At 52.0% G+C, this 20,979-nt stretch overlaps 1 protein-coding gene across 3 annotated transcripts in view; it reads left to right on the top strand.

Moving 5' to 3' along the window:
• LOC136579924 (uncharacterized) overlaps positions 1-15,806 on the top strand; it is a 91,365-nt gene extending 75,559 nt beyond the window's left edge. For all 3 annotated transcript variants that reach the window (XM_066580019.1, XM_066580020.1, XM_066580018.1), the window contains exons 11-17: positions 10,339-10,599; positions 10,806-11,021; positions 11,369-11,446; positions 11,647-11,880; positions 12,050-12,268; positions 13,506-13,583; positions 13,778-15,806. In XM_066580019.1, the coding sequence (XP_066436116.1) occupies positions 10,339-10,599; positions 10,806-11,021; positions 11,369-11,446; positions 11,647-11,880; positions 12,050-12,268; positions 13,506-13,583; positions 13,778-13,938 (1,247 nt within the window). In that variant the 3' untranslated portion in view covers positions 13,939-15,806. The remainder of the gene's footprint in view (positions 1-10,338; positions 10,600-10,805; positions 11,022-11,368; positions 11,447-11,646; positions 11,881-12,049; positions 12,269-13,505; positions 13,584-13,777) is intronic.
• The last annotated feature ends 5,173 nt before the right edge of the window (positions 15,807-20,979 follow it).

The raw sequence follows: 20,979 nt of genomic DNA, 5'->3' as shown, positions 1-20,979 counted from the left end.
CATCTGCCGCACGCTCTCGCACATTCATCCCCGGATCTACCACTTTTTTCCTTGGATCATGTGGTCCATGGGTCCTGGCCTCTCCAGAGGTAGATGGTAAAACCTCCGGATTTTTGCTTGTGTTTTTACTTTTTCTTTTTTTCTTTTTTGCCTCCGCATCACTGGAGGCGCGGGATCCGGCCTGACCTGCTCCCAAATTATGGGAGACCCCAGATTTTAGGTCCACAGCCCCCTCCGCATCACAGGCAGCACTTGCTGCATTAGTGGCACCGCTGCCACCCTCCTTTCCGGTACCGCGACCTGCATCTGTACTGGCCTTTACTGCACCTTTCTTACTGATCTCCTTGCCCTTGTTACCAACTAGCACAGGGACAGGGGGTCTGACCAGCTGGGCCCTTTTCTCCCCAACTTCCCGCTCCAGGCCCACCACAGAGCCCGAGCCAGGGGGGTTTTTGGGGTCAGAACTCTGATCCGACTTTGCAGCCAGACCAGAGCTCCCAGGAACGAACACAAGCTTTTCCTGCAGCTTCTCCGGTTTCTTTTTCTTTATCTCCATGTCCTGCTCTGGCAACTCGTCGCCAAACATGAAGCCCTCCATATGTACAGAGGCTTCCGGCTGCGGGGTCTTCTGTAGCTGCAATCTCCCTGTTCTTTCCTCCACCTCAGATTCCCCTGAGGTGGAAGGCAGCGCAATCTCTTCAGGTAGCTTGCCTCTGGGACTTGTAGTGCCTCTGGGCGTTGGTGCCAAGTCTTGAGAGCACACAGGCTGCTCCAGGGTCTCCTGCACATCCTCAAACTCTTCATCTGAGGCTTCACCATCACTTGACTCATGGTCACTGCACCTTGCCGCCATCTTAGCAAACCGGTCGTCGTTCAGAATTTTTTCTTTAAAGGGCCCGCTCTCCTCCAGGATCTTTGCCCTCACCGCTTCCCACATCTTTATGCAGTCTTTGCACTTATTTATCGCTGACCTGGCTTCTGCCTGTTTGTCTTTAGAAGCTTTTTGCTCCAGTAACATTTTGGCGTCACGGAGCTTCCCTTTTTGTACCACCAACATTTTCCCTGCAAAGTTGTAGTCGGTGATGTTTTTAGCCAGCCTGGAGGCCAGCTCAATCACAGATTCCTCCTTCTTTTTGTCACTCCACATTCCCGTGCTTACCGGTATCTGCGGCTCACCTGCTCTCCTGCGGGTCTGGCTGCGCGTAACCATCTCACTCCCGGTGCTGTCAGAAGCTGCCGTGCTGACAAACGGAGCCACGCTGCTGCAGCCACGGCCCGGACCCAGTCTCTTCTTACCTCCAGCAGCTCCTGTCTTCTTGCGGACTGCTGGCTTTTCTGGCACCCGTGGCAAAGTTTTTTCGGAAGACTCTGATGCCGCCATTGCCATCACTTCCCTCCCTCCCCCCAAGTGGCCCCGGGGGGAGGAGGTGCGGTACTCCATGTCCAACAAAGCCCAGAAAAGTGCACCTTCTCTGGGATCCAAACTCAGCAGAACCTCCTTCTCTGACCACACCCTGGAAGTTGCAGAGCTTAACCAGCACACACCCAACTCCAGAAGCTGCACTCACTATTCTGCTGGTGGAGTCACTGTGTACATACATTACTTATCCTGTACTGCTCCTGAGTTACATCCTGTATTATACCCCAGAGCTGTGCTCACTATTCTGCTGGTGGAGTCACTGTGTACATACATTACTTATCCTGTACTGCTCCTGAGTTACATCCGGTATTATACTCCAGAGCTGCACTCACTATTCTGCTGGTGGAGGCACTGTGTACATACATTACTTATCCTGTACTGCTCCTGAGTTACATCCTGTATTATACCCCAGAGCTGCACTCACTATTCTGCTGGTGGAGTCACTGTGTACATACATTACTTATCCTGTACTGCTCCTGAGTTACATCCTGTAGATCTTTTTATTATAAAAGTGAAAAACATAACAATAAACAGAACATAAATATCGCTCACTTGGCATAAAAGACATAAACATAAAACCAAAACAAATTATCACTTGTGTTAACTGGACTTTGCCTTACTGCAGGACAAAGGAACAAAAGCAAAAGGTCCATCTGGTCCAAACAATACACCGCACACTACACCAACCTGCACTCCAAAACTACACTCACTCATCCTCACCAATACATATACACTACATACTACATATAACAATATACACACGTGAGAAAACATCCCTAACTCTCAGGATCCAGCCTGAAATCCCAAAAAAAGAAGAAAGAAAACGACTAATAACCAAAGCAATTATATAATAACAATAATGCAAATAACAAAAGTAGTAACAATAAGAACAACCCAATACCTTTTTTTTTTTTTTTTTTTTTGCGTTTTTTTTTTTTTTTTTTTTTTTTTTTAATGCCCACCACCTAAAAAAATAAAGCCTTACATAATCCTAAACTAACCCTATATCCAGACCAAACCACCACACACCCCAAACAACCCCCTACGGTGCAGCCTGGGAGCCACGCCTGCATCCCAAGTCCGTGCTCAATGTCTATGTCCAGGACGAGCCGAGCTGCACCGCATACACACACCCTGCCCGCCGCAGCCTGAGGGCCACGCCCGCACCAACAGTCCGTGCCCAGTGTTCATTGTCCGGGACGTGTCAAGCTACGGCTGAGGCATACATCCCCCCCCCCTCCCCCCAATAAACCCCCACCCAACCTATCTATAACCCCTAGCCCTATATACAAAACAAAACATAACATAACATATAACATCTCTTATATTACATACCTACAAACCAACACTACATATTAATACCCGAAAGCCTAAGGTTCAGTTACCTGCAGCCGTACATACTTTATCTTTGACCGAAAACAAAAACTCTACTAGTGTCACACACAGCCCTCCACAAGGACTGGATATGATAAGCCGGGCACCGACCAAATAGAGAAACACTATCCCTATAGTTAATCTGTCCCTACAATGTCCCTACTCCTTCCCTAAAACTTACCCTCAGAGAAACTGTCCCTACCTCTCCCTATTCTGTCCCTACAAAGACCCTAACAATAAGAAGACTGTCCCTAACGAAAGACAAACCCTCTCCATAGGAGAGAGGCCTTAGTCGTGCCCAACCTCTCATAATCCAGAGAGCGCACCTTCACCAGGTCACCCAGGATGTTTCTATTTACCTCATCCACGGGGAGGATTTTCTCTTCCGTCGAAACTAGACACCGTGCATTCCAAATGTGAAACCTGACCACTAGGCTGACTAAGAATAAAGTGCACCGGTCCCTGCGACCAAGGTCCCCGAATGCCCCATAGACCCATTCCGCATACGAGAGGCGTGCCAACCTGGGCCAACCAATGGAGGCTCCCACCTGTTTGTACACCTCTGTATTAAAGGGACACTGAAGCAGGAAATGCTCCATGCTTTCCAGTACGTTGCTGCACTCCTGGCGGGGGCAACCCCTATCCACCAGTGGCCTGCTCTTCAAGTTGCCCCTTACATACAGTCTCCCGTGGAAACAGCGCCAAGTCAAGTCCCAAAACTTCAAGGGGATCCTGTCAGAATTCAATAAACGTAACCCTCCCTCCAGGTCCCGACTTGGGCAGTCCTTGAGCGCCAGGGGCTTCTGGAAATGGGTCAACAGAACCCTCTTATCGAGGAGTTTCCTCGACAGAGTTCTGATCTCCCACATCCCCAGACCCCACCGACGTATCATCTTCAGAACCACGGTAGCGTAAGCCGGAAGATGCCCGTGCGGCGTGCGAAGATCCTTCACTCGCCCTCCTGTCTCCCATTCCTGGAAGAAAGGCCGAAGCCATCCCCAACAGGAGAATACCCACGGAGGAGCCCTCTCTTGCCAGAGGTTGCCTATATTGATCTTAACAAAGGTGTCTACAAGAAACACCACGGGGTTGACCATAGATAACCCCCCTAGTCTCCTCGTGCGATATGTGACATCTCTCCTAATTAGGTTCAACCTGTTCCCCCACAACATTAGGAAGAACAGGTTGTAGACCCGGGTCCAGAGAGGTTCTGGCAAAATGCATACGCTGCCCAGGTAGATGAATAAAGGGAGCAGGTATGTTTTGATCAGGTTAACCCTTTCCCGAAGGGTCAAAGACCAACCCTTCCACTGGGCCACCTTCTGAGTGGCACCATCGAGCCTGACCACCCAATTTTGCATGGGGTAATCTCCCCGGCCAAATTTGATGCCGAGAACTTTAGCCGAGTCCTGGGGCACTGGAAGGGTGTCCGGGAGACCAAATGTAGGATCTCCCCTTCCTAACCAGAGACTTTCGCACTTATCCCAGTTGATGCCGGACCCGGATGCTTCCGAGTAGCGATCCACCTCTGCCATCACGTACTCTGCCTCCCCCCTCGAGGACACAAAGACGGTGACGTCATCAGCGTACGCTGCCACCCTGAGGGCGGCTTCCGGCACCGCCCGATCCATCCCGACCCCCGCCATAGGCCCACCATCAATCATCCTAAGGAAAGGATCAATGGCAAACACGTACAGCAAGGGGCTCAGAGGACAACCCTGACGGACGCCAGACCCAACCTCAAATGGGTGGCCGACCCAACCGTTCACTAGTGGGAAAGTCTCAGCCCCCACGTACAATGTCCTGAGCCAATTAACAAACCCCACTGGCAGGCCATATCTCAGAAGAACAGACCAGAGGTACTCGTGATTAACCCGATCAAACGCTTTGGCCTGATCCAAGGACAGCAGGTACCCCTCCCAGTGACCAGCCCTACCCTGCTCCACTGCCTCCCGGACACCTAGAACAGCACTAAAGGTGCTACGGCCTGGAACAGAGCAATGCTGGGCGCCCGAGAGGAGCCGGGGTGCAAACTTGACCAGCCGATTAAACAGCACTTTTGCCAGAACCTTCCTGTCCGTATTGAGAAGCGCTATGGGACGCCAGTTCTCAATACGGCTCGAGTCTTTACCCTTTGACAGAAGGATCAAAGCCGACCTCCTCATTGACTTTGGGAGAGTGTCCGAGGAAAGACACTCATTGAAAACCTCAGTCAAGAGGGGACTCAAGAGGTCCTTAAAGGTCTTATAGTACTCAGATGTTAAGCCATCCGGTCCTGGCGATTTTTTGAGCGCAAGCCCATCAATCGCCAGTTTAACTTCCTCTATGTTGATCTCCTCTGTCAAAACATTAAGGGAGATGTCATCCCCTGGCTCAGGAACAGCTTCAGCCAGGAAAGCCGACATCACATCTCGATCTAGATCCCTCTTTCTCAAAAGGTGCGAGTAGAAGGATCTGATGACTTCCAGAATCCCTGATCTGGACCTGTTCAGAGATCCCGTACCGTCGATCAGTCCAGTGACAACTTTACGATTCACTGACATCTTGCAGTTTCTGTAAGGGTCAGGTGAGTGGTACTTCCCGAAGTCCCTCTCAAAAACCAAAGATGCGTGCCTATTATACTGGCACCCTTTGAGCAAAGACTTCACTCTGGAGATCTCCTCGCGGCTACCTCCAGTCGAGACGAGATGTTCGAGTTTCCTCCTCAGGCCCTGATAAAGACGATACTTACTCAGGCTCCTGAGGCTAGAGAGCTGGCGGAAGAACCTCGCAGCCCTGATCTTGAACATCTCCCACCACTCTGACTTACTGCTACAAAGATCCAGTAATGGTACCTGGCTCTGCAGAAAATCCTCAAAGGACTGTCTTATCTCTGCTTCCTCCAGGAGTGATGAATTCAGCCTCCATAAGCCTCTACCCATCCGGGGGGTCTCTGCAACATTCAGGGAAAACAAAATCAGACAGTGGTCGGAGAATTCCACCTCAACAACAGAAACTGGTGAAGAGATGGCTTCCTCCTTCAAATAAAACCTATCTATTCTAGACCTGCACTCGCCTCTATAATAGGTGAAACCCGCGTGGCCTGGGGTGTGCCGGATGTGGACATCCACCAGGCGAGCTTCGCTAGCTATGCTATTAAGCGCGACGCTATCATAAGTCAGCTTGCCTAGGGAGCCTCCCCTGTCACGGGTCCTCGTGACTGCGTTAAAGTCACCCCCAAAGATCACCTGCCGACTAGTAAAAAGGTACGGCTTGATCCTCATAAAGAGATCCTTGCGGTCCCGCTTGGTTTGGGGACCATAGATGTTGATTAGCCGAAGCTCTTGTCCCTTCATGAGAACATCCAGGATCAGGCACCTCCCTATTTCTAACTCAATAACCCGTCGGCATTCAACTGCTGCGGTAAAAAGTACCGCCACTCCGCTATATGGCTCGGCCGCAAGAGACCAATAAGATGGACCAGACCTCCATTCCCTCCTTGCCTTGTGCACAGCTGCCAAATTTGGCAGCCTGGTCTCTTGCAAAAACAAAATGTCGGCTTCAACGCGGCCGAGAAAATCAAAGGCCGCAAATCTAGCCATATCAGACTTAATGCTGGCAACATTAATGGATGCCAGCGTCAACGGAGCGGGTGCCGCCATCATTGGTGATTGAGTTAGATGGCTTTCTTCTTCCCACCCCCCTTCTCATCAGGGTCTGAGGATGACCCCTTGCCACGTTTCTTGGACACGGAAAGGTCCATGGCAAGGGGCTCCTCAACCTCGTCCTCCTTGCCACTGGGCTCTGGGCCAGCCCTCCCCCTGGATGTCACCAAACCCCCACAAGAGGAAGGCTCAGCACCCCCTGTAGGCCCCACGCTTGTCCTGGCCACCTCTGCCTCCTCCGAGGACGAGAGAGCTTGGTACCTGTTGGAGAGCCCAACAAGAGGAGAGTTTGGATTGCCTTCCTGCACCTGGCCTGTTGCAGGGGAAGATTTCCCTTCCCTTTTTTTAATTTTCTTGGAGCCCTGCTTGCGCTTTTTCTTTTGCCACTCATCCTTGCCCTCACCCACACTTTCATAGTGGGAAGAATCTGAATAAGTGGCAGCCTCCTCCCTTTGGATCCTCCTGACCTCCTCATCCAGCTCCCTGTCCCCTGGAGCCTCAGCCACATGATTTGCGTCCGGAGCAGGGGCCAGCATTGACCCACCTGCCACCTGGGTTTCCACCAGCTCCCTGCCCCTTCCGCGCTTCTCTTGGCGCCTTAGCTTGGCTGCCCCAGCATGTTTGTTCTTCCTTGGCTCCTGGGCTCCCTCGCCTCTGCTGGTCCCCTCCCCTGCAGAAGCAACCTCACGGCTCTCCTCCGCTGGGGCCATGACCGCATTGGCGAAAGAGCGCGGACAGCGACTGAATGGGTGACCGAGGTCACCACACAGGTGACACCTAATCTCTGTACAAGATGCCGCAAGATGACCTACCTCGCCACACAGAGCGCACTTGATGACGTTACAGGCTGCACTCAAATGTGTGGGGTCGCCGCACTTGTGACAGAGCTTCGGCTGCCCCTGGTAGAAGGCCAAGATACGATCCCTGCCAAGGAAGGCTGCGGATGGTATGTGGGCCACCGAATTCCCTGAACGCTTAAGTTTTACCATAAACGTCCAGGCTCCGGACCAGATGCCGTGCTCGTCCCGGTTCTTATTGGGCATATCCACCACCTCTCCGTACCGACTTATCCAAGTCATGATATCGTAACAAGAGAGGGACTCGTTACGAGTCAAAACGGTCACTCTCTTGACTCCAGTCTGGCGGGTTACCACTTGTGCAGCAAAACCGCGCCAGCCGGGCTCGTCCTTCATCAGCTCATAATTCCCCCAGAAGAGCTCCAGGCCCTCCGGGCGAGCAAAGCTGATGTCGAACTCAGACGTGCCATAAGGATGGATCAGGGCATAGATGTCATTTGCCCTGAAACCCATCTTCAGCAGAAGCTCCACCACCTTACTCCTGGATGGGCATGCGTCATTGCCTCTCCACTGAAGACGGGCCACATTCCTACGGCCAATGTCCTGCCCGGTTGTCGGCAGGGACCAGACGGTCTCCCCCCTTTGTTCTCGGAAGGCACCAAGACCATGTCTCTCCACCCAGAGAGACAAATCCACAACTCTGCCCCCTACATTCATCGAGCTCTCCCCCCTCCTCAAGGCCTCCAGGAGGCGCTGTTGCAAAACGCCGTCCCCAGAGCCCAAAGACGAGGAGGACGCATCCCCCCTCCCTCCAGCGGCGACACTGGCATAACTTCTACCAGCTGTTGTCGCCGCCGGAGGGGTGACTGGATCCTGGCCCATCCCCTGACTACTACCTGAAGCCCCACCCTCCTGTACAGCCGATGTCATACCTCCCGGGGGATTGGGGGCATCCTGAGCTCCCAAAGCCTCTGCGGGAGCGGAAGCGGGAGCAGGGGCAGCGGTAGCACTAACGGTTGTCCCATTCACATCATTCATACATTTTCCTTTTGTTGGACCAGGACCTGCTTCACCTTTTTTCTTAATGTTACACTTTCCAGCTGGATGAGGCTGGAGACCAGCACTGAAAGAGTTAGCCTTAAGTCCAGCATTATGCTCTGTAGGAGCTGTCTCTGCAGCTCTAGCTCCGCCCATTTTTCCGGCCATTCTGGGACTTGCAGTTCTTTTTACCTGCTTATTTGCTATTACATTACCATCATGATGGGTGGGAGGATCGGCAGACTTGGCCACCACCCACTGCGCCCCCTCTACACCTGACAGGCGTTTTAGGGACACAGGAGGGACAGCCAAGCCGCCACTGGTGGAACCTGATGCCAGACTGCCCCCCCCTCCCACTGGAGGGCAACCATCAGCACCAGCACCTCCGGATTGGCCGCGACCCCTCATTCCATCTTTCCCACGGACCTTCTCTGCCTCCTTATGGCCTCCATTCCCACTACTGGCACAAGCAGAAATGGAGTTTTGGGCCGCATTAACCCTCTCTTCCCCAGTCCCCTGCACCGGACCCACTGCAGAGCCCGGGACTAGGGGTATACCAGGGCTAGCACCCCGATCTGACTTTGCAGCCGGACCGGAGTGCTTGGTGACGTACACAAACCTCTCCTGCACGGTGGTCTTCATCTTTTTTTTCTGTTTCTTTTTGCCCGTAGATGTTCCTTCAGGCATGTCGTCACCAAAGTACATATTGTGCATTCTTTCTGGGGACTCCTGCAGCATAATTTGCTGCATGATGAGGGCCCCCTCACCGCTGCTGCTGTCGCTGTCGTCGTCCGCGTCCTCAGCACTGGACTCCTCCGATGTGGGGGGCAGGCTAACCTGCTCAGCAGGAATGCTGCTCCCTGCAGTTCCCCCCTGCTGTAGGGACGGCTGCTCCCCAGAGCATATCGCCATCCCCTCCTGTGGATCCTCCGACTCGTCTGAGCTGCTGTCGCTGCTCACGTGCGCCATTCCAGCAAATCGCTCATCATTTAGGAGCTTCTCTTTAAATGGGCCGCTGGCTTGGAGTATTCTATATCTCTCCTCCTTGTAGAAGTCCACAGCCTCCTTGCAGGCTTTAACTTTTTCTGCTGCAGCGATCTTTTTTCTTCCCTGTGGGGCTTTGTCTAGATCGCTCAGGGCAGTCTGCAGTTCCCTGCGATACTTCTGCAGCTGCCTACCAACCTCCTTATAGTCCTTTATGTTGGCAGCTATCCGAGATGCCATAGCAGTAACAGATTCACCTTTGCTGCGCTCTCCCCAGCTGACACTTGTAGGTGCCTTTGCAGCACTCACCTTGGCTTTAGTTTGGCTTCGGGTTTTCCTATAATCCACATCCTCCCGGGGAGTCTGGGTGACGCTGCGTGGACCCCGACTGGATCCTCTCCCCTCCTGGGGTTCATTCCTCCCCCCTCCCGACCGAAGCCGGAGGGGGGAAGCACGGCACTCCATGGCAAATGTAGCCCAGAAACGTGCACTTGTTCCTGGGCTCTCAGCAAGGTCTCCACCCTAGAAGCAGACCACACCCTGGAACCAGCAGAGCTCTCAGACACACAACCTTCCTCCAGAGATGCACTCACTATTCTGCTGGTGGAGTCACTGTGTACATACATTACTTATCCTGTACTGATCCTCAGTTACATCCTGTATTATACTGCAGAGCTGCACTCACTATTCTGCTGGTGGAGTCACTGTGTACATACATTACTTATCCTGTACTGATCCTCAGTTACATCCTGTATTATACTGCAGAGCTGCACTCACTATTCTGCTGGTGGAGTCACTGTGTACATACATTACTTATCCTGTACTGATCCTGAATTACATCCTGTATTATACCCCAGAGCTGCACTCACTATTCTGCTGGTGGAGTCACTGTGTACATACATTACTTATCCTGTACTGATCCTGAATTACATCCTGTATTATACCCCAGAGCTGCACTCACTATTCTGCAGGTGGAGTCACTGTGTACATACATTACTTATCCTTATCCTGTATTATACCCCAGAGCTGCACTCACTATTCTGCTGGTGGAGCCTTCATAAACCTAAATTCTTTCTTTCAGGTCACTTTACGCAGGTGGTCTGGAAGGACTCCAGGGAAGTTGGCATTGCCAAAGCTGTAGATGGTAAGGGGATGGTGATCGCGGTTGCGCAGTACAGTCCAGCTGGCAATATCACCAACCCCGGGTACTTCCAGAAGAACGTGCTGCCCAAGGGAACCCCAGTGACGGAGTCAGCAACGAGTCCCAGTGACCGCGGGACGTCGCCCACCACCACCTCCTATCCGTCCGCCCGCGGGGGAGAGCCCTCATCGCCTTCTGCCGGTAACGTCCTCTTCACTGATTGTAGAAGGAAGCTGCGAGTTCGCCAGTAATGGCGGATTATCAGCCGGAGCCCGCGGCGTGGCAGGCGCCCATCGGTTGTGCAGCGGGTCTGTAGATGTCGATGGGCAGTCCTGAGGGCGGCCGGGCTTCTAGAGGGGTGCGGCGGGCAGCTTGTCTCATCCCTGTTCATTTGCTCCATTTTTCAGTCGACTCCAGAACTTTTGCGCAGGAATTTCTGAAGGCGAACAACGCTTACCGGTCTCAACACGGAGCCAAACCCCTGCAGCTGAACACCCGCATCAGCCAAGATGCCCAGAAGTGGGCGGAGCATCTGCTAACCTTAAAGACGCTGAAGCACAGTGACACATCCTGCGGGGAGAACATTTGGGCTAAAACGGGAAGTCCGTCAATCACAGTGACAGGTCAGCTGGAAAATCCCTCCTTAAAGGGGAAACCCATTTGTGACCGCCGAGACCCGTCTGCAGATGCCGGCTGGTTTATCCTCGGCTGCGGTGGAATTCAGGGAAGGGGAAAGTTGTAACATTTCAGATGCCAAGTTATGTGACTTGCATGGCAGAAAAGTGACATCAAGGGGTTGAAATGCTTTTGGTGTGCCATCTAGTGGTCACTCGTGGGATTGCCGGTATTTGTTTAGTTTTTAGCCATTTGCTGCTTTTGTGTCTTACAATTCACATTGATATCAATGCTGGTTCTGCCATCTGGTGGTCATCGGTGGAATTGCAGTTTTGACTTCATTGTCTTCTTTCAGGACAGGAAGTTGCTGACAGTTGGTACAAAGAAGAGAAGAACTACAACTTCTCCAAGCCCTCCCACCAGCCGGATACAGGTACTGAAGCTGCAGGACTTGGTTTACACTGCCATCTGCTGGTTAGTATCAGCAGTGCAGCTGTTCCGTAGAACTCCGGTTTTTAAAGGGCCGCTCTAGGCGGAGCCGCTGTACATCGCTGTTCTACGGCCAGAGGGGGCGCCGCACACTGCAGGGTTTTGTGCTGCTGCCTCATTCCTTTTAACCTCTTCTCCTCGCAGGGCATTTCACCCAGATGGTATGGAAGGCATGCAAAGAGGTTGGAGTTGGCGTCGCATCCAGCGGAAAGGGAATGTTCATTGTCGTAGCCCAGTACCACCCGTGTGGTAACATCACCAACCCCGGCTTCTATGCCCGTAACGTCCTGCCCCTCGGCTCCAAAATCACAGATGATGACGATGATGAAGATGGTTTTGTGAAGGATTCGGCTCCTAATGGCATTATTGCTATTCCAGGTATGGGTTAGAGGCCGGCAGAGGGGCGAGACTACCGCCAGCGCAACTGGCATCAGTGAGACCTCATAGCTGCTGTGCTATAAGATCTCAGAAGGAGGGGGCGGGGCTGTGACTACCTACCGGTCTCGTACAATGGTAGTCACATATCTGGTCACCTCCTTATTTCCAGATAAAGACCTGAAAACATTCCGGAAAGATCTACTGAACGAGCACAACAAGTACCGACGCACGCACGGAGCGGGCGCCCTGCAGCTCAGCACAAGCCTGACCCAGGAAGCCCAGAAGTGGGCGGATCACCTGGTGGAGGTTCGCGCTCTACAGAACAGCTCTACTGAACACGGCGAGAACCTCTGGTACCGCTGGGGCACCGACACCAGCCTGCCTACGGGTAGGTCGTCAGACTTCAAGGGGAACTAGAGATCCCTATTTGTTGATGTCCCCAAGCTTCATCTACCTGGGGGCCAAATATAGGAAATTGGAGGGGATCTCGCTGCGTCTCCTCTGAGCAGAATGTGGCTTCCATCCATCAGTGGCCACCAGTGACCATGACCGTGACTCCACCCACTTCCACAGGAGGCCGGACCAGGGTGGGCGGGTCTTAAGGGCATAATTAGATAATGATGAGAAGTCAGGGGGAAGATCCATAGCATGTTCATCTGCATGGGGGCCCCGAAGGTAAGGGGTCCAGACACCTCTTAAAGGGAAAGTACCAGAACTGCATGTAGGGGACTGCTGCTGGACAGTGAGGGGGATTATAACATGAGGAGCTGTTGGCCCCCCCACTGGCCCCATGTACTGCTCTGAAGGCCCTTTTACATGACAAGAACATTGGTCTCAAGGATCGTTTACCCCCTAATTTTACAGGTAGCGAAAGCGCCAATACACAGGATACCCAAGTTATATTTGAAGCCTTGAGACTTGTCTGAAGTGTCAAAAAATCGGGACCCCAATAGTAATAGTGACCCCCGTAGTACTCCCAGTAGTATTAGTGGCCCCAACAGTTATAGTGACCCTGTTAGTGACCACAGTAGTAATAGTGACCACCATAGTCACTCCAGTAGTAATAATGACCCCCATCAGTGGCACCTGAAGGTAATAGCATCCCGTGTAGTACTGGTGCCCCCCCCGCCATTGTGGCCACTGTAACAATTGTGTCCCCTATAGTTGTTGCAGTAATAATAGTGACCCCCAAAGTGGCCCCAGTACTAATGGTTTACCCCATAGTGGCCCCAATAGTAATATCATCCCCCCTATTGGCCTCCGGCCCGGCAACAACCCGACAGACATTTCACTGACACAGCCTGTGGCAGCTGCTGCTGAGTCTGTGACTGCTGACCTCTCCCCTGGCGCCTGCAGGACGTCACACGCAGATGCCAAGGAAGAGGTCCGCTGCCAGACCTGGCAGCGGCTGCCGCTGGACCCGACCTGCAGGCTGGATGAGTGAAATACCTGTTGGGTTGCTGCCAGGCATTTAGTTATTAATGGCCAGCTGGGTGGCAACACGCAGGCCCCCCAGGGTCCTATAGATTGGGGTGGCCTCATGGCAGGGGTGTCCATGACTGTATGACATCATTACATCTCCTGTCTACCGCTTTATGACATCATTAAATATCCTCCTATCACAGGGAAGGAAGTGGGAGAATCCTGGTACAACGAGATCTCCAAGTACAACTTCAGCAACCCGGGATTCCAGAGCGGATCAGGTGAGCGGATCCCAGAGTAGTCGCATGCGGATACTAGATGGCGATATTATTTATGCACTTCATGGCAGTGTTGGGGTAGTGAGCATGGAAGGGGGTGGGGCTTCTTTCCAGTTCCCACATGGGCGGAGCTACTAGACACGGCCTGTGGGCAAGAGTGGCCATGTTTTTCTAACCACTTTTGTGCCCCCTCCCAGGTAACTTCACCCAGATGATCTGGAAGGGGTCCAGCCAGGCCGGGTTTGGGCTGAGCACAGACAATAAAGGAATGTACATCGCCGTCGGCTTCTACGACCCCGCCGGTAACATCGCTAACAAAGGATACTTCGAGGACAACGTCCTGCCTAAGAAGAAGTGACGCGGGTCAATCGCCCCTAACATGAAGCGCTCCCCAACAGCCGACCTACTGAATGATTGAGAGCTCCCTCTAGTGGTAGGGCACCTCACTGCAAGAAAGGGATGATGGAAATGTTCACGGAGGGAAAGAATGGGGAAAAGTTAAAAAAAGTAACATTTTGGAAATTCCCCCCAGAAGTTCCCCGTACCGCCCCCCCCCCCCCCCCGATACACGGCCGGACCTGCACATCTGCTTATATACAACCTGTCAGCTATATATTAAATGTGAGAAGTCCAACCCCCGTTTTGATAGGCTCCTCCCTGTTTTGAAGGGCTGCTGCCCGATGGGTTTTGGGGGATATTTGGGGCACATGAGCTCTACATAGTTTTGCATTATGAAGGACATTTCAGCCACATGGTGACTATAACTAGCAATGCGCTTGAAGGCCCATAGAGGGCGCCACTAAATGTTTTTAAATCTTTTTTTGTCAGTGTCATGGCGGTCGTTTTGTGGGCGCAGATGGTGGGTTTCACCCGTTCTGCTGGCATCTAATATTCCGGCTCTTGTATTAATCCGCTCTTCTGTTTAAACAGCTTGTTTTTATGAAGTTTAACCCCTTTGTGCCCCGCATACAACTATTTACGCCGCTGAACTCGCTCCTTACGGGGTGGGTATCGACTGTCTCTGATAGCCAACAGCCACGGTCAAAGTGAACTATGACAGCACTCCATCCCCAAGTTATATATTCCAAACACAAACTCCAGGATGCCCTGCAAACAATGAACGGGCCCTCACACACCCCCAGCAACTGTGATGGGGGGCCAAAAGAAGGCCGCCGAAGGCAACGCTTTGGGTTTTTTTTCTTTTAGAAAGGTATTTTATTTTTTTAACTATTATTATATAAAACCCCCCAAAGAACAAGGCAGGTCTTATCCTGACTACAGCGTGACTGCTGTAAAAATACCCCCCATCCCAAACGGTGCAATTGTGGGTTTTTTGCCCACTTGGCTATGTTTGACCACAATGTTTTCAGTCCTCCAGCACATTCTATGGTATATTAGGTGGCACCATGACAGATACAACAAGCCCTGGTGTAGCCATCAGAGCTGCAGGATGTGGCCGGGATGCTGCGCATGAGTGACCCATGGTCATGAAAGTGCTAAGAGTAAAAGAGGTTGTCAGTGAAGGCGCCAACGTGCCATCCAGAAGGTGGCAGCCGGACGACGTTTATTAACCACTTAGGAGGGAGCATCTGAAGGGGATTGTCCATGTTCCCCAGATCCCTGTTTCAGGCCACATCCCACAGTGCGAAGGTTCTGCTGATTTGCCACCTGGAACGCATCAGCATTGCGTCAGACGCATCCCCAGCGAGGAGTTTGAGCCGTCGTGATAGTCGGATTGGTGGGCTCCACTCATTGCAAAAAACATGGAGATTTCTGGCCCCGCTTTCATTAGATAGAGGACTGCAAGCTTTGATTTACCCCCATCCAAACAGTGAAGAAGTGGGCCCCATCATGGTCATCTCCCACCTCTCCCCTCCCTATAAACCTTGGACTATGCCCTAATTACTGCCAGTTCCTCTAGGGAGGGGCCTCCTGCACCAGTCCTGCCACTCAGTAAAGGGACCAACCAGGGCTGGGCTGCCGCTCCGCCATCTCTGCTTAAAGGTATGAAAGCCTGAATCCAAAGTGCTCCCTGGGTTTAATCAGTTTCTATGGAAGGATGAAGACTTTCTGACACACCGCGGTAAATTCTTATATTTGGGCTTCTGGCTCCGCCACCCTGCCGGATACGGCGATTATGACCACTGATCCTTCAGGCTTCATCTGTTATGATCGTTACTACCGGCCGTGGGGCCTTGTTTTCTATTAAAATATTTTTTCGCTCTATTCGGTTCTTGTCGTCTCTGAAATATGGAAATTATCACTTTTACCTAAATGTTAAAAAGAAAAGTGCAATCTAAAAAAAAACTAAAGTTCAGGATTATTGATGTATTTTCTGTCTTGTCCTTTGGAGACTTGATTGAAATACTCCACCCATTACATATGTAGTCGCCCAGGGTTGGCACTGCAAAAGGCTTATGTGGGCACCTCTTAAATGTTCATTTCATGTCCGTTACAGTTTGCAAAATCTGCCTTACAACCATCTTGTTTCCTCATTGGCTGTCAGCCGCTCTATTCCCACATGGCAACAGCTTAGGGATTGGCTGGCAGGGCAGTGAGGAGACAGCAGAGCCAGTGATTGGTGAAATAGCTCCCCGCATGTGTTGGTTGAGGAGATTCCTGTCAGGGAGGGGAATGACAAGGAATGGAGGGAGAAAAGGAGAATACAATGTGGTGAGAAGGAGAAGGTGTAGCGAGTACCAGAGAAGGAGAATACAGTGTGGTGAGAAGGAGAAGGTGTAGCGAGCACCAGAGAAGGAGAATACAGTATGGTGAGAAGGAGAAGGTATAGCGAGTACCAGAGAAGGATAATACAGTGTGGTGAGAAGGAGAAGGTGTAGCGAGTACCAGAGAAGGAGAAGGTGTAACAAGTACCAGAGAAGGAGAATACAGTGTGGTGAGAAGGAGAAGGTGTAGCGAGTACCAGAGAAGATTATAATAGAAAGAAGAATTGTATAAGAAAGATCTAAGAAAAGGATTACATACACACAGAGGGAAAAACAGAAGATTGTAGAAGAAAGACAGACGTAAGGAAAGAGAAACCACATAAGAGAGGAATCCATGCCTACAAAGAGATGAGATTATGAAGAGAGGAGTAGAGATGTGCTGCTTCCCTCCCTCACGGTGACAATATGAAGAACTGCTGCAATGTGTGACTAGAACCGACTGCTGACATCTCTACAACATAGATTACTGATTGTTGTTCAGCCGTTCCCCGACTCCTGGAGCCTCTTCTCACCAGTTACCACCTGCACTGAGTACTACAGCGCCCACCAGGGGAAGAAACGGCAACCCCCTACAGCTCGCATTTTACTTTTTCCCCTTTTTATTATTTTTGCTTGTAGCGGGTTTAGGGCCGACCACAGGCTGGCTCCATGAACAATTAGTTTTCTACCGTACCCTGCCGGGCAGCGGGGAGCCAAACTGAAAATGATGCCATAATTTTTATATACTGTTGGTCGCTGCCATTTGTGAGGGGAACCGTGGGGCCACCGCAGCCATCAACACACACCCCTCACTTTCTGAGTCTGGCGCGCCACACATCTGTGGACCACCCACTGCGCTGCTCCCACTCCATATATTTGGAAAAACTGATTTGAAGGAGCGCTTGATTTCCTTTTAAATGAGGGAATTTAGTAATTTCTAGATTGTGTGTTTCTGTACACCGCAGTGTGTAATGTGACCAGCAGGGGTGTAGCTATAGGCTCATGGACCTGCGTGCAACAGTTCAGCTTGGGCCCCCCTCTCATAACGACTCTTCATGGCTGCCGAGGAAGCTCTGCAGAGAACTCTATGCCACCTCACTGGGTCTTTTCGGTGGGGCATCGATGCACCAGATGCCAGGGGTGATGCCAGCAGCAGGACTTGCGTCCTCTTCCCCCAAAATAAAGTTGTATACACATACACACGCGTGTGGGACGGCCTGCGGCACGCTCTCCGTGTTGTCCGTTTCTCGCACAGCCAACGCAGGGATCTGCATACGCTTGTCTTATTGCTTGTCTGTGATGTGGACATGAAGAGGATGTGCCATGGGGTTCTCACGCGGACCCTTGGTCTGACTCTGTCCTCATGCCCCTATAATGGTGCCGCCTGCAGGGCCGGCCGTAAATATACTCTACACATACTAGTTCTGCACAGTGATAGTGATTACAGTGCAGTTACCTCCACCGAGTACAGGGACGTCTCCTCTGATTGGTGTCATTAACCTTCTCTTTTCTCTAGCCTGGTTCAGACCGCCATGAAGACAATGCCCCCCCTCCTTGCCTTCCCATACTAGTAATGCCCACTTCCATATCCCGTACTGTACTGGCACCCCCTGTTCTGCCTCAATACAATAAGGCTGATCTCTCACGGACAAGTCGGATTCCGCAGCGGAATCCAACTCTGACTGCGGCCGGCAACCCCACATAGCTGGAATATCTTTACTACGGATGACCGTGGACGCTCGCCATCCGTCATGCACAGATTTTTTTTCCCCCATGCCATCGCTAAGACACTGCTACCCACGGACTAGCTGAAATGTTTATTACAGATGGGCCGCAGGTCGGACGGCTTCTATTGACTTCAATGGAAGCAGAATCCGTGCAAACATAGAACATACTGCGATTTCAATTCGCAATCACCATCCACGCATCTGAGCGGACATGCGGATGTTCTATTTTTTTTTACTGTGTGCGGAGTACCGCGGATGGTTTGTGTGGGTGACGATCACAGATTCCGCAATACTATAGAACATTAGGATAGCTGGCAGCATATAAGGATGCAGTAAATACTGGTTATTGTCCCATCACCACTGAAGCAACGTTTCAGCCAAAATGGCCGCCTTCAAGCTTCCACAATACTAACCTGGTTGTGTGAGAGCGGCCCAATATTTATCCCATAGTGCCCACCACAAGAACTAATTCACCTTCCTAGTCTCCCTCATGGTCAGCATGGCCCTCTCTGTGCCCCCCTCATGGTCAGCGTGGCCCTCTCTGTGCCCCCCTCATGGTCAGCGTGGCCCTCTCTGTGCCCCCCCTCATGGTCAGCGTGGCCCTCTCTGTGCCCCCCTCATGGTCAGCGTGGCCCTCTCTGTGCCCCCCTCATGGTCAGCGTGGCCCTCTCTGTGCCCCCCTCATGGTCAGCGTGGCCCTCTCTGTGCCCACTCATGGTCAGCGTGGCCCTCTCTGTGCCCCCCGCATGGTCAGCGTGGCCCTCTCTGTGCCCCCCGCATGGTCAGCGTGGCCCTCTCTGTGCCCCCCGCATGGTCAGCGTGGCCCTCTCTGTGCCCCCCGCATGGTCAGCGTGGCCCTCTCTGTGCCCCCCTCATGGTCAGCATGGCCCTCTGTGCCCCCCTCATGGTCAGCATGTACCTCTGTGCCCCCCTCATGGTCAGCATGTACCTCTCTGTGCCCCGCTCATGGTCAGCATGTACCTCTCTGTGCCCCTCTCATGGTCAGCGTGGCCCTCTCTGTGCCCCTCTCATGGTCAGCGTGGCCCTCTCTGTGCCCCCCTCATGGTCAGCGTGGCCCTCTCTGTGCCCCCCTCATGGTCAGCATGGCCCTCTCTGTGCCCCCCTCATGGTCAGGGTGGCTGCCTGTAGCCCATGACCCTCCCAAGCTCCGGTCAGTAGGATAGGATCTTGCTCCATTTCTCCCTCTGCTGCGGAGGGTGTTTGGGCTCGGGACAGAGGGGATACGAGCCGCTCCATGCTATGCTTGCATGACTGTGATGTGGCAATGTGAGGAGCTTTGGAGGGTCCTGCGACTGTAGCGAGGGGGAACCCCCAGGCGTAAGGGCCCGCTACCAAATTGTGAACCCTATAGCTACACTACTGATGACCAGGACCATCAACGATCAGGAAAACATGGCTGCTGTCTTCCTATAACTACTAAGAGCCATAATGCAGAGCAGCCACATTCACTTCAGTGGAGCTAAGCTGCAGTACCGCTCACATCCTGTGCACACAAGTGGTGCTGTTCTAATCCTGTACAACCTCTTGGTGACAACTGTGTGCAGAGATTATACAGCGGACATCCACCAGCATCGTAAGTAATTGTAATCCCAGCTGTTTAACCCTTCAGATTCCACGGGCAGACAGGGAGGCGGGGCTCCTTCTTTCCCGCAATTGGCCTGTTATCATGGTACGTGTATTACATCCTGCGAGAGGTAGAGTGTAATAAAATGGCGGTGACCACAGAATACAAACATAGTGCATTCATCGGTCACATGTGCGAGTCCAGTCGTAGAACTAAAAGAAAACTTAATAAAGCTTCTAAAAATATTTTTAAAATATAAAAATTTCCAAACAAGCCCCTCCCATTCAGGATGCAAAACCGAACCGCTGCCGGGTATCCGAAACTTTCCAAACCATTGGAAAAGCACATTGCTTACTTCCCATGATGCATGCCAGAACTACTGATGGTTTTTTGGGGGGGTCATTTTGCCACCCAAAAAAGGTGATCAAAGACCGGTATGTACGACAAAATGCTACCAATAGCTACAGCTCAACCTGCAAAATACAAGCCCTCCCCATGGGGGCGCCCCTAGCATGAAGCAACCTAAGACTGCTGCCTCGGGCGGGAGGCTGCAGGACCTCAGGCCATCCACTGCCGGGGCAAAGTCATTGCCAGCTGTAAGCTGGCCGGGCAGCAACCCAACAGACCTTTCACTCCCCCATCCTGCAGCTCCATCCACCTCTGCTAAGTCTGTGGGCCATGACCTCCCCTGGCGTCTGCATTCCTGTATGCAGCCCAGATGCTGGGAAGGGGGAGAAGTCTGTGGCACGCACTCCACATCGGTGAAAGCCAACAGACCAGTGCTGCGATTAGGTGAAATGCCTGTAGGGTCGCCACCCAAGGGCAGGCCAATAAGGATGACACTATTATACTGGGGCAATTATGGGGGCACTATTACTACTTGGGGCCACTATAGAGGACACTGTTACTACTGGGGGGCCACTATGGAGGACACTGTTACTACTGGGGCCACTATGGAGGACACTGTTACTACTGGGGCCACTATAAGGGTTACTAATACTGAGCTACTAATGTGGGTCACTATACCTACAGGAGTCACTAATGGGGTCATTATTACTACTGGGGCTGCTAATTGGGGCACTATTACTACTGGGGGCACTTACAGTAGTGCTATTACTATCGGTACCATGATGCGAGTCACTAATACTACTGGTGCCACAATGTGGGGTTACTATTACTACTGGGGCCACTAAGAGGGACATTATTAATGCCCAATGCTGCCTGACTGGAAGTTCAATGACTATTGGTTCATGAGCTACTATGGGATACATCATTACTACTGGGGCAACTATAGGGGACATTACTATTACAGGGTCTCTATTACTACTAGGCACTGACGTAACTATAGGGGATGCAGTTGCACCCGGGCCCAGGAGCCTTAG

Source organism: Eleutherodactylus coqui, chromosome 10 (assembly GCF_035609145.1).
Source record: "Eleutherodactylus coqui strain aEleCoq1 chromosome 10, aEleCoq1.hap1, whole genome shotgun sequence".
NCBI lineage: Eukaryota > Metazoa > Chordata > Amphibia > Anura > Eleutherodactylidae > Eleutherodactylus > Eleutherodactylus coqui.
This window is presented reverse-complemented; position numbering and strand designations above follow the sequence as displayed.